We start from the raw sequence: 12,383 nt of genomic DNA, 5'->3' as shown, positions 1-12,383 counted from the left end.
TATATGTAAAAATGTCTAATCATTTTTGATTATTATTGATATATCAATTTGATATATCATTAAATAACGAGAAATAAATAAATAAGCCGTTACCATTCATTCACTATCCAAACTCACTGATTGGTTTAGCTATCATTAAACATGAATAAATGGTATCAAGCTTCATTTGACAATACACAGAGGAGACGAATTGATGAATAAAGTCTGTTTTTTTTTTGTTTTGTTTTTTTGTTGATGGAGTATTCTGACGATGTCTTTAATACTTTTCTGGACCTTGGCAGTGTAATTTACTTGGCAGTCAATGGGACAGTCAAAAGTAGGGATGGGTACCGAAACCCGGTATTAAAATGGTATCGGTTCTGCTTTCAGTACTGGAGGGGAAAAAATTAATGTACTATATATTTTTGCTTAATAATGTTATCGTGCACATTTTATCTCACCAAACATTTCTAATGTGCGAGCATATTAAGACGTTTGTCTGTGAGATCTGCGAGATCTCTCATGCGCGCCGCGGAGGCTGTCTGTCAGTCACACACTCACACACCACAACGAGCGCGGCGCACACACACGCATAAGGGGCCGTTCACATATCGCGTATTTTGCGCGCTCAAGTTCGTTATTTCAAATGTAGGCGCGCGGTATGCGTGCTCATAATGGAAGCGATGCGGTCGGTTTTTTCCAGGCGCGTCCGCACCGCATCGAATTAAAAACATCTCAACTTTTCAGAATGCTGCAACGCACCACAGGTGATGTAACTTCCTCACCTTTTCCGTAACAACGTTGAAAGCTCAGCCAAGATGAAGGAACAGCTGATAGCTGTATGTGGATTTTTAAATTAATTTAGTAGCAGAGCTACTGCAAGCAGTTTTTAGTGCTGCAAATCCATTTATCCATTGCTGAAATTTCCGCGTCTTCATGGAGAGAGCAGGGCATGGTTGCTTAGCAACGGCAGACTCCTCAGGAGCGCAAGTGCCCGAAGGCTTTGGGGGAAAAAAAATCAAAAAGCGTAGCGCCTAGCTATTTCCACGCGTTTTTAGACGCGATATGTGAACGGCCCCTTACAGTACGAAAACTCCTGCTTAATACAAAGAGTGACGATGGCGGAGAAAGCAAAACGTTCCAAAGTGTGGTTATACTTCACTAGAGTTGATGCAGACAACGCTGGTTGTCATAAGTGCAACAAAATCTTTGCATGTAAGGGCGGAAACACAAGCAATCTGTCAAAGCATTTTTCAAAAGTGTATTATGTGCAAACAGTGAAATGCAGAGTTTTCGAATGCCTAACACAACATAAAGTAACACAACACAAAGTACTGATAAGAATACCGTTAAAGTACCGGACCGTTAAGCAGTATCGGTAAGAGTAGTAATACCGTTAAAACCTTAACGATACCCATCCCTAGTCAAAAGCCTCCCGGTTTTCATCCAAAATATCTTACATTGTGTTCCAAAGACGAACAGAGCTTTTACGGGTTTGGAACGACATGAGGTAATTGACTAAGGACAACATTCTCATTTTGGGATGGAATATCCATTTAAAATTGACTAATGTGAGTTTGAATATCATTTTGCAAGACATTTATGGAAGTCATGGCCTAGTGGTCAGAGAGTCAGGCTTGTAGCATGTAATCTAAATGTCTGTGTTATTTGATTGATTCTGTCACACTGCTTTGTAGTCTCGCGTCTGGTGTGGACATTAAAATTCCTTGTTGCTGGAATCTTATCGCATTTGGTTAGGGCACGGTGTAAGACTGAAGGCACCTTATTGTGTTGCAAAGCTCATTGAAAAAGGCTGGAAAACCTCACACAGTTGGTGAAAATTAGATTTTATCTGCTCAAAAAAAAATGGGTTAATTTAATTTATGTATTATTACTATTATTTATTTATTTTTTTGTACGGTCAACACATCTTCACTATATTTCTCATGAACTTTTTAGCTGGATAACTGTTCATATCATAAATGTATCATCTCTTCACCAACCTGTTAGAGGAGTGTAGATAAAAGGCTGTAGATCATGTGTTTTCCCTGCGTTTGTCACTACAGCAATCCCTACGGACACCGGGGAGGTCACTGTCTGGTCATGATATGGGGGGACCTTCACCACTAGATGATTCTGGATCAAATTATGTTGAGATGATGTTTTAAACTGGATATTTATGAATGATAAGTACTACACAACAGAAATAAAAACAATAAAGCCATGTCCTGTACTCGCCTGATGAAAAAGTTCCATGTCAATTTCTGCTTCGGCCTGCCAGCCACTTTCATCTGAAAGGAAAAAGAAGGAAAAAGATGTACTTGGGTTCGAAACGCATTGTACATTTGCACTTTAACAAAAAAGAGACTATTTATCATACAAGCTACGCAAGCTAAATTTCACATCTCATTGCCAAGTGTGAGGCATTATAGTGCTTGTTAGATGTAAAAGGAATTAGATGATGCAATACCTGTAGAATTTTCCTGAAAAAGAACTTTGGTTCCTTTGAGAAAGTTCTTTCCGATGATAAAGACTTCCTCTCCCCCTGTGACAGAGCCACTGTGAAGACTCTTTTTAAGGATTTCAGGCACTCCAGCTGGTTGAGCTGAAAATGTGTCAAGGAATAAGTCTCAAATGTGGAAAATAATATCCCTTGATATCAAATCTATATCCTGATATACTTTGCACTTACTACATAAGATAGGAGAGGAGAGGGCCTGGAGGGTTAGGACAGATCCATCAGGTCTCGGGATGTTGACTCTAAAGGCCAAACGAGCTCGTGTGCTCTTCTTTTTGGAGCCAGCAACCCCTATACGAGCTTCAACATCGGCATTCCTCAGCTTCAAGATGCCAACACAGTCCACGCTGCCAAGACGCATCACATTACACTTTAACAATACATATCACCTAAAAGAGACTGTAATTGCCACCAGAAACCACAGACAGATTGATCCTTACGCTAGGGTCATAGAGTTGGTCAGCTCAAGGTTCACTTCAATAACTGTGGTCCCTTCGATATCCACTTCCTTACAGGCCGTTGTGTTGCGGCCCGTCACTCTGCAGGCTTGATAAAACCCATGAGGCTTCACACGTCCAGCGTCATTAGCCACAAACACTTGGAGCACCACTGGTTCACTGACTCCCTCTAACTGATGTACCATATTTAGAAACGTTACCGCATAAACTGTAACGCATATTTGTCCAGATAATGTAATGTGCATTCAATTCTTACTTTGATTGTAGGAAATCCTTGCTGTGTACGGTCTTTGACGGATCCCCTACTTCCCTCCGTCAGGTATCGTGCTCTGTGCTGCGTCTCCGGCTGAATCAAGATCTTCAGTTCCTTCCCTTCGCTCTTCTGAGGGTATTGAATGGAAAGAATGCCCCCCTTCTGATTGTTTGACACTTCCAGGGAGCTAAAGAAAACATTAATACACTGTTAAAAATCAACTACATACACATACAGTGACTCGTCTTCCATGACATGTTTTTAAAGGATTTGTTCATTCCTGAATTTAAACTCCCTGATAATTACTCGATTCAATATTGATTTTCAATCTATCTTTTCTGGTATGTATTAAAAAAAAAACATTTAAAACAAGATCTGATTAATATGAATCTTTTCATTAGTCTTCTCCACTAGATGTCACCCTCTTATTTCCCTTGCGCGATGTTACATAGAACAAAGCAATATGCATGATTTGCAATGCTCAGGTTGAAATGCAATAGTAATACTATAAATCTGTGGAAGGATTAGACATCACGCGTAAAGGCACCATGATTTCTGGAATGAATGATTGAATGAATTAACAGTAAACCTCTGTTGTGCAGCACTTTGTTCGCCAAAAAATAAAAGGGTTTAATTTTCATTTGATCGAGAATCGAACCAAGAATCAAATTGAATCGAGAGCTTGCAAATCATAATTGAATCGAATCTGGACATCAATTATACCCAACCCTACACGTCATCCAAGATGTTAATTGATTTCTTTCTTCAGTTGCAAAGAAATTAAGGATTTTGAGGAAAACATTCCAGGATTTTTCCCCATATAGTGGACTTCATTGGGGATCAACGGTTTAAAGGTCCAAATTGCTGATTGCAAATTCACTAGCTGGACTTCATGCATTACGTAATCATGTTGAAAAGGTCATGTGTGACATAGAGGGAAGTACCGACCCAGTATTTACAAACCAAACGTGCAAAGAAAGTCAAAAGCCCTTTACAATAAGGTAAAACAATGGTGTTGGACGATTCTGATGTTGGAGAAGTTGCTGCTCCAACTTTTTTAACCATACACAGTACACAGACGAAGAACTAACTACAAATGACATTTCCAACTTGATTACGTAATGTGTCAAGTTGTGGATGTGCATTGTGCAGCAAGTGGAAGCTGAGCATTTGGGGTTGAAAAGTATATAATGTATAAAATTTTTTGAAAATTACAGGTTGTTTCACTAGATAAGACCCATATTCCTCAGCTGGAATCGTGCAGAGCCCTTTGAAGCTGCACTGAAAGTGCACTTTTTTTTTTTTCCTACATTTAAAAAAAAAACCTTGTATATATCACTTTAGAGTTTATGAGTTCACCGACCAATGATATGAGAGGAGCAGCTTTCACTCTCAACCAAACTAACATTACTAGCCAATCAGAATGTTTTGCTCTTATTAATACGAGACGCGCATAATAGTATCCAATTGCAGAGTCGCAGCTCTGATGAACAAAAAGCTGTGAGGCGCAATCGTCAAAGATGTCCATCTAGTGCATATTTACATAGAATAACTGATTCAAAAGCCGCAGAGCTTTGTAAACAGCTCAGAGTAATTATGGCTACGTTCACACTGCAGGCTGAAACGACCCAATTCCGATTTTTTTGCCCCTATGCGACCTGTATCTGATCTTTTAATGACAGTCTGAACGACACAGACCCGATCTTTTCAAATGTCACCCAGGCCACTTGGGTATGTGGCCCTGAATCCGATAAGTATCCGATCTTTTGAAATGCGACCTCCGTCTGAACGGCCAGGCCACATGTATCCGACCCGTACGTCATTGATACGCTACAAACGTCATACGTCTGCGTTGAAGTAGGCGGGAACGAGAAGATAAACTGATGAATTATGTATTAGTGAAGCCACTCACATCAGTATCCCACCACTCCTGGCTGCGACTCCGCACCCACACGTTTCTCTGTACCGACGTTGCTAACAGTGCTCCACAAAACGCCATGGCCAAAAACCTTGCTCTCCTCCTTTTTCATTTTCTTCTTAAAACGAGAAGATTGTAATTGTGCTGGCTCCGTTGGGAAAATAACTTTAATATTGCAAAAAGAGCTCCGCTGTTGACTATACTGTTGACATTTTTTAATTAAGTTGACATCAATGTTTAACGTTAACTACTTCCGCAAACAACAAGTGACGTCGTTGAGCGTTGAGTACTCTTCTGCGCATGCGGGTCACTTCTGGGTCATTTCACGTTCACACAGGAGATCACAAAAGGTCGCATTTAATTGGAAATGGGAACGGCCTTGCAAAAAAATTGCATTTTTTCAAAAAGTCGGAATTGAGCATTAAGCCCTGCAGTGTGAACGTAGCCTTTGTCATCTCCATAAAAATGATATGATTGTCAGAAAACATTTACCAGGATTTTTGAAAAGGTCCTGTTCGCACATTATCTATTAATGATAACTTACCGGTAATTTACCAGAGAAGACTGTATGTGTGAAAGAGGCTAAATTATTCCTCTGTGCTGTGAATGTGAATTAACATTCATCTGGAAAAACTGTGTGCATTATCTCACTAGATTTGTAACGTAAATCATTTATAAACCTGTGTCCAAATATGCCAGGTATTACGCATTTCGATTTCAAAATAAAAGTTTATACCTCTGGCCAAATAATAAAATGTAATGGTTTTAAACATTGTTAAATCACATTGTAAAGTGGAACTTCACCAGGCCGTTGGCTCCCTCTACAGGTATTTTTTTTAATACATAATGTACTTAAGTTGGTTATGTTTATATTATATAGGCATATTATATTATGTTTTTTAACAGTGCTGTTCAGTACAATCATGTAATTACTTGGTTTTGATATTTTATTTGAGCCAATTATTATTGCCTCATCATTAGTTTATATATAAATAGTCAAACTAAAGCCTGGTCTGTTTGTGTTACTAAAAAATTGATTACTCAGTTGTCAAAATAATCAGATTACTTTATTACCAAAATAACCATTAATTTGAACTAGATTAGTTAAAATATTTCTAAATACAACTGCATTGTTCTACATTTTGTAATTAAAAGACATATTTTGTCATTTGAAAATTTCGTAAAAATAATATTAAATTATTGTCACGTTCTAGTAACAAAGTATCTGTATTTTGTCTCATCTCGTGATCTAAGTGTATTTCACACCCCTAGTGTCGATAAGCGGTGATATAGCTCATAATTTTCCATGTGTATGATATAGATTTCATTCTTCAGGTCAACCATATATTCATGAAAAGAACAATCAGTTTGAATAAAGAAAGTAATAACTTGTTTTGCATGAGCTGCCCCACCTCGCCCTGCCCCGGGAAAAAGGTACAGGCTCAGGATTTTCTTTTTTTTTTGCTTTAACCCCAGTATATGGAGAAAATTCTTTTCCTCAAAAAACTTAATTGCTTTGCAACTGAAGAAAAAAAGACATGAACATCTTAGATGACATGAGGGTGAGTAAATTATCAATATTTTGGTTTTTATTCTGGAAGTGAACTAATCCTTTAAATTCTAAAACCCCAAACTCATTTTGAAATTTTTTGGAGGTCAAAAATAGCCGCGTTTCCACTGTCAGGTTTAAAACGGGCGTGCTAGACTATGCACGCTAAACATTAACATTACCATAGTAAACATGGTAAATATGACCACTTGGAGAAATCAGACGTCAGCTTCTTATTCTCGATCACAACTGTGTATTTATTTAGTAACTTATTTTATCTTACATGGAGTGTTTAGTCTCGTCTCGAGAGTTTAGCTCCAAGTAGCATATGTCATCAAAATATAATAGTTTTTTTTGTTCGGGAGCTTTTATAAAAATATAGAAATGGTTGTTTTTTCTAAATGTGATGTATATAGGCTACTGTGCAGGCTATGTTCATAAAGCTTTATTTTTGTGTGACTAATTTGCAATCCTGATAAATTCATTCATTATGATCAATGTATTTATAGTAAAAATTGTAGTAAAACATTGATACTTTTGGATTTCAATATTTAACAAAGCATGCAAACAATGGCCACTTTTATCGTGCTCGTATTGTGATCCGCTAGCTACAGTGATTTATTTCTTATTAGTTTTCTGATAACTTCTCTTTGTTGGTGTAATGATGGGGTTGTGTGACGATGTTCCTGAGAGGGTTGTAAGGGGTGGGTTTTAGTGAAGCGCAGCAGAGCTTCTGGCCCAACGGTGGAAATGCTGCGCTGTTTTGGCCTCGGTGCTACAGGTCCGAGGCTATTAACCCTGCCCGGCCCGTTTAAAGCACTGGCTCGACAGTGGAAAAGCGGCTATTGACAACAAGTAAGGTCACCAACCTCACTTTGGGTGTGACTTTGGTGTCTGAACCCAATTGTGAAAGAACAAAGTGCGGCGCTTTAGCGCTGTCTGCATCAAACACGTCCATGCTGGCTTCTTCTCGGGCCGCAGGCTTTGGCCCCGGCCGCTGGCGAGGAGTTCTCTTCCGGGACTTTCTGGGCACTTCAGTATTGTCGTTGTATGAACTGCTGCTGCCCATGCTAAAGTTGGACACAGAGTCATCCATCCACATACTGCTGCTCTGCTCCGAGTCCGGGTTGGGAAGCACATCATCCTGGCAGGACATGCGACTGTCATCCAGCAGGTCCTCTGGAGGGGGCGAGATGCTCAGGACGGTCCGCCGCTTCGAGGGAGTCGCCTGGCTCTGTGTGGCTCCGACAGTATCTACCGCACTGACAGACACCACTGATCCAGGCTCCACACCCATCCTCTCTGGCATCCCCTCTGCGGCAGGACCGCTGTGGAGCCTGGAAGCCTGCTCTGGGGCTGAGGTAGCAGAGAGCATGCTGGGACAGGAAGGAAGTGTACTGAGTCCTCCAGGGGAGGAGGCAGCGGCGCAAGTGGCAGCAGCATCTGTAGTGTGCACAATGCAGAGCGTTAATGAGACCTGTCCGTGCAAATCTGGCTAGCAGTCCCGATCAAGCAGTGAAACTCGACATGATATCTGGTCTTTGGCTTTTATCGGTTTTGAATGTCTTGTTAATATTAAATCACTAATTGATGTAGACCTAATTAAGCTGATGCATTATCCAATCCCCTATATCTTTCTTAAATGTGTATTTATTCTTCTTTGGAACATTTTGTAGAATCTCAATAATGGCCCAATTACGAGTCCTATCACAAAAAAGCAAAAAATAAACATGCGAAAGGGGTATACAGAGCATTTGTTGTTGCTTCTGCATAACCCAGTGATGATCTATTTTAAAAAAGCCAAATTACATTGGCCAATGATAACTCTGAGACTAATGCATGCCAATTGGGCAAATTGGTTTGGTACTGGTTGATATCCCAGAGCTGATCTATTCAAAACAGCCTGTCTTAGACAGATAATATTGCACAATGACAATTCTGAGGTGTCGATTAATGCATGCCAATTGGACGATTTGGTTGGGACTGAACGTAGCCATGTAGACAGAATAAACAAGCTTCTGACCTACGAAGCAGAGAACTGCAGACCATTTTATATGCAGACTCTCCCTGATTCAGAGGGAACTCCCTGGAATAAAAACGACAAATGACAGCGAATAAACAATAAGTGCTGGTCATCCAGTGTAGATATCAGCAAATTTTGGTCAGAATCATTTGAGCAAAAATCATAATATTCATAAAAACATGTTTGATTGTTTTTAAGATTACAGATTTATTGGGCCATGTTTTTGTTTTAACAGAATCAATGATTGTTTTTCTCACAGTCCTAATTTGGTGGTGGATTTGGTTTTGGTTGATTGTTTTACCTCAAATTTATTGCTGCAAAAACACTGATATTTGTCTGGGCTGCTTCACTTAAAGATCCCTCAGCTTCCTGTCAAAACAGGAAGTAGTGTAACGTTAACCTGGCTACTTGCAAACATATTTGCAATCACAGAATTGTCTTTTAATTAGGGCTGGGCGATATATTTGATATCATTTTGCTGACCAAAGCAAAGTTGTGAATGTCAAATTGACCTTAAACATGTAAAGTGATGTGCCAAATGTTTTAATATATATGTTGATGTTGGCATAAAATCGAAGTGAATTTTCAAGTAAATATTATGCTTTTACATTCTGATTAAAGATTATGAAGTCAAAGCATTTTCGTAAAAAAATCATTTTCATATATAATTAAAAGAATAAATAGGCTCACTTATGATGTCATCTGAGCCTTAAATATTGCCGTTTATTATGCATTATGCTGTTAATATGTATTATTAGGGCTGTAAAAAAAAAAAGGAATTTCTAATGTGTTTAAAAAATATATAATAATCCACATTCAAATGCATTCAAATATTAGGCCTGCGTCTGCGCACGAAATGCGATGATGATGTAAGAGTCACCGTATTTTTATGCTTTTGTTAGCCAATCTAGTGGAGCACACTGCGTTGTTCATTCAATATATTGTGGAAAACAAGAACATCAGTGTGGAGAAGATGTTGTTTACTTCAAAATCGAAACCAAGCCGTTCACACAGAACACATTTATCTACTCGCGTCTCGCTCAAAAGAGCGGCATGTTTAGAAAGCCATGTGAAATTAATGCAAGTTAAACTTTTTATAAAATAGGTCTCGATTTGGTGGCAGTTTTTGACCATCCCATTTTATCTCATGTTTTTAAATGAAGAAAGTAGCCTACTCTTTTTGATTGTTTTTCGTCATTTGTACTAAACTATACATACATGCATTGTGCCGTTTTCTTTTTCTAATTGTTTGACCACTTTATTAATTATATATATGGTTTATAAACATTATTATAGACTTTTTTTTCCCAAAGATAGTCGTGTTATTTTATTACGCTTTGCGCGTAAAATTTTTATATTTTGCGCGATGCGCCCTCTTGTGGCCTCAGGAGAGAAGCCAAAAGGTTTTTCTCCCACCAACTGAAATTTTGCTTTTTAAATTTGAATTTAATTTGAATGTTGATCATATTTAAGTAGAAAATTCGAATTTAGTTTTTCGGTCATTTTGACAGCCCTAATTCTTATATAGGTATTCCTATACTGTAAACAGAAATTATTAAAAATTATATTTTAAATTCAACTAATAAAAAACATTGTGTTAAACAGCTCATGATTATATTTAACTACTTTTTATCGTATTTGATTGACAATGCTGGGAGAAAAAAAACAGTGTTTTTTAAGAGCAAATTAATACATAAATAAGATGTGAAGTATGCATATATAAAAACAGATTTAATGTTTTTTTTGGTTGTTTTGTTTGCTATATTGCCCAGCCCTACTCTGATTAATATCAATTGCATCATTTGCTGAGAGAAACAAAGGCCTCCAAAAAAGAAGCAAAAGGATTAAGACAAAAGCCCCAAATTATGCCTAGCGCCAATATAATTGTAGACAAAGATGTAAAATAACTTCTTATGACTTTTACATTTTTTCCCCCAGATGTCACCTGATGCACTAAGGACCACTGCCAGCCAGTAAGTGCTGTTAATATTGCCTTGACTGGCTCAACAATAACATGCTCTCCAGACGCCAGAACATGATCGGAGAAGCATCAGGAAATCACTTTACCCCACTGACAGCAATAACAGGACGCTCTTTTAACTGGTTTAATGGGTCAAGTAACACACTTGAAATGAGTTAGTCTGCAAAATCATCTGACATGATCTAAACAGCCAAAGGTGAGAAAGAAAAAAAACAGCAACTAGAGATGTCAGAGCGTGCAGATGGGTTTTAAAGAAAAAAAGTGTGATATCAAGTGCAACAGGAAGCACAGGTCAGCAGCACTAGAAAGGAAAGAGTACAAACCCAAATGCTGAGACAGAAAAAACGAATTAAAACACCACACCACTTAAGGAAAAAAAAAGTGTAGAAAAGACCCAAAAACACTGAAAACATTAAGCTTCACAGGAAGTCACTCGAACATGGCACACACAGGACTGAGAGAAACCGATTAGGAGAGTCTTTCTAGCTTGAACAATAACTGACTACAATCAGACGGGGAAGGAAGGAGCGATGTGAAAGTGTCCTACCTGAGGCCAGGGCCGCCGGAGGAGGAGGTCCGGCCTCTCCTCCGCTCTTCTGGCTCATGCTGGGACTGTCCTGCTGTACGATCGAGGGCAGCTGCAGCTCTTTAGGGAGCAGGTCATACACCGACTCTGAGTGAGAGACAGTCAGGGACGTGAGACGTGCTAACAAAGAACAATCAGTCTTGACCAGCGATGCATGCAGCAACACCACTTTTACTGTTTCACTAAATCCAGGTTTAATAAAAATGCATGAACAAAACAAATGCAGCAAAAATATTGGTGTGTGCCTATTAAATTACAGTCTGTGAGTCATGTAGGCGAGTTTAACAATAAACAAGTTATCAGGTTACCACATGACTTGTTTTCAGCAGCAACAGATAGCAACTAGCATCACAACAATTTACCAATGTTAGACTCAGAATCAAATCTAAAAGAAAAATTACAACATTGTGTTTAAGGGTTCTGACTAAAACTGAAAGTTAAATTATAACCATATTAAAAAAAAAACAACAACTATAGAACTTTTTTTTTATTATTCTTTCTGCCAGTATAGCATCGCTATATATAAACTATATTGAAAAAGCTGTATTAGCCAGCCAATTCAATAAATATTTACCATTTTAAAAAAACAGAACATCTGCGTCATATCATACGCTTCATAATTAAAAACCCACTGGAACGCTGCGGGTCCAGCACATAAGATATTAACCCTGGGCACAGCAGCAGAGATTTAATAAACAGAGGAGGTGTTTATGATCCCCAGAGCTTCTGTCCCATGAGGCCTGTGTGATGATAGAGAAGCACTGCTCTCACATGAACCTGCAAACCTCCCATCACAAAACAACACTCATTTACTCACTCTAATAATGATCATCAAGCTTGGCTAAATACAGATCATTTCACCCTTCATGAAATAAAAATGATGTTTATTTGCTTTGTGTCTGTGAGGAATAAAAAGGTTAAGTATCAGAAGAATCAGCATGTCGCATTTTACACAAAAACAGAAAATTAGAAATCAGTTATATATGTTTCTATGTATTAATGTTGCTTGAAAATATAAGAATGACATTTCAAGGCTTTAAAATATATTCAGACCAATTCTGTGGTAAATGCGATAAAAAAATAAAAACAGCTTATATAAACATAGTTCATGGAAAGCT

General features: G+C 38.3%; 1 protein-coding gene across 5 annotated transcripts in view; it reads right to left on the bottom strand.

Moving 5' to 3' along the window:
• Nucleotides 1-12,383, bottom strand: part of LOC132125237 (nuclear factor of activated T-cells 5-like) — a 29,780-nt gene that overhangs the window by 7,235 nt on the left and 10,162 nt on the right. For 4 of the 5 annotated variants that reach the window (XM_059536539.1, XM_059536538.1, XM_059536536.1 and 1 more), the window contains 8 exons: nt 11,227-11,352; nt 7,545-8,118; nt 3,212-3,395; nt 2,938-3,128; nt 2,672-2,844; nt 2,450-2,584; nt 2,218-2,270; nt 1,983-2,115 (listed from right to left, as the gene is read on the bottom strand). In XM_059536539.1, coding sequence (XP_059392522.1) covers nt 1,983-2,115; nt 2,218-2,270; nt 2,450-2,584; nt 2,672-2,844; nt 2,938-3,128; nt 3,212-3,395; nt 7,545-8,118; nt 11,227-11,284 — 1,501 coding nt within the window. In that variant the 5' untranslated portion in view covers nt 11,285-11,352. Of the gene's footprint in view, nt 1-1,982; nt 2,116-2,217; nt 2,271-2,449; nt 2,585-2,671; nt 2,845-2,937; nt 3,129-3,211; nt 3,396-7,544; nt 8,119-8,698; nt 8,762-8,999; nt 9,068-11,226; nt 11,353-12,383 lie in introns of all 5 variants that reach the window. The other variant, XM_059536540.1, reaches the window with a different exon arrangement.

The sequence above is a fragment of the Carassius carassius genome, chromosome 43, assembly GCF_963082965.1.
Source record: "Carassius carassius chromosome 43, fCarCar2.1, whole genome shotgun sequence".
NCBI lineage: Eukaryota > Metazoa > Chordata > Actinopteri > Cypriniformes > Cyprinidae > Carassius > Carassius carassius.
This window is presented reverse-complemented; position numbering and strand designations above follow the sequence as displayed.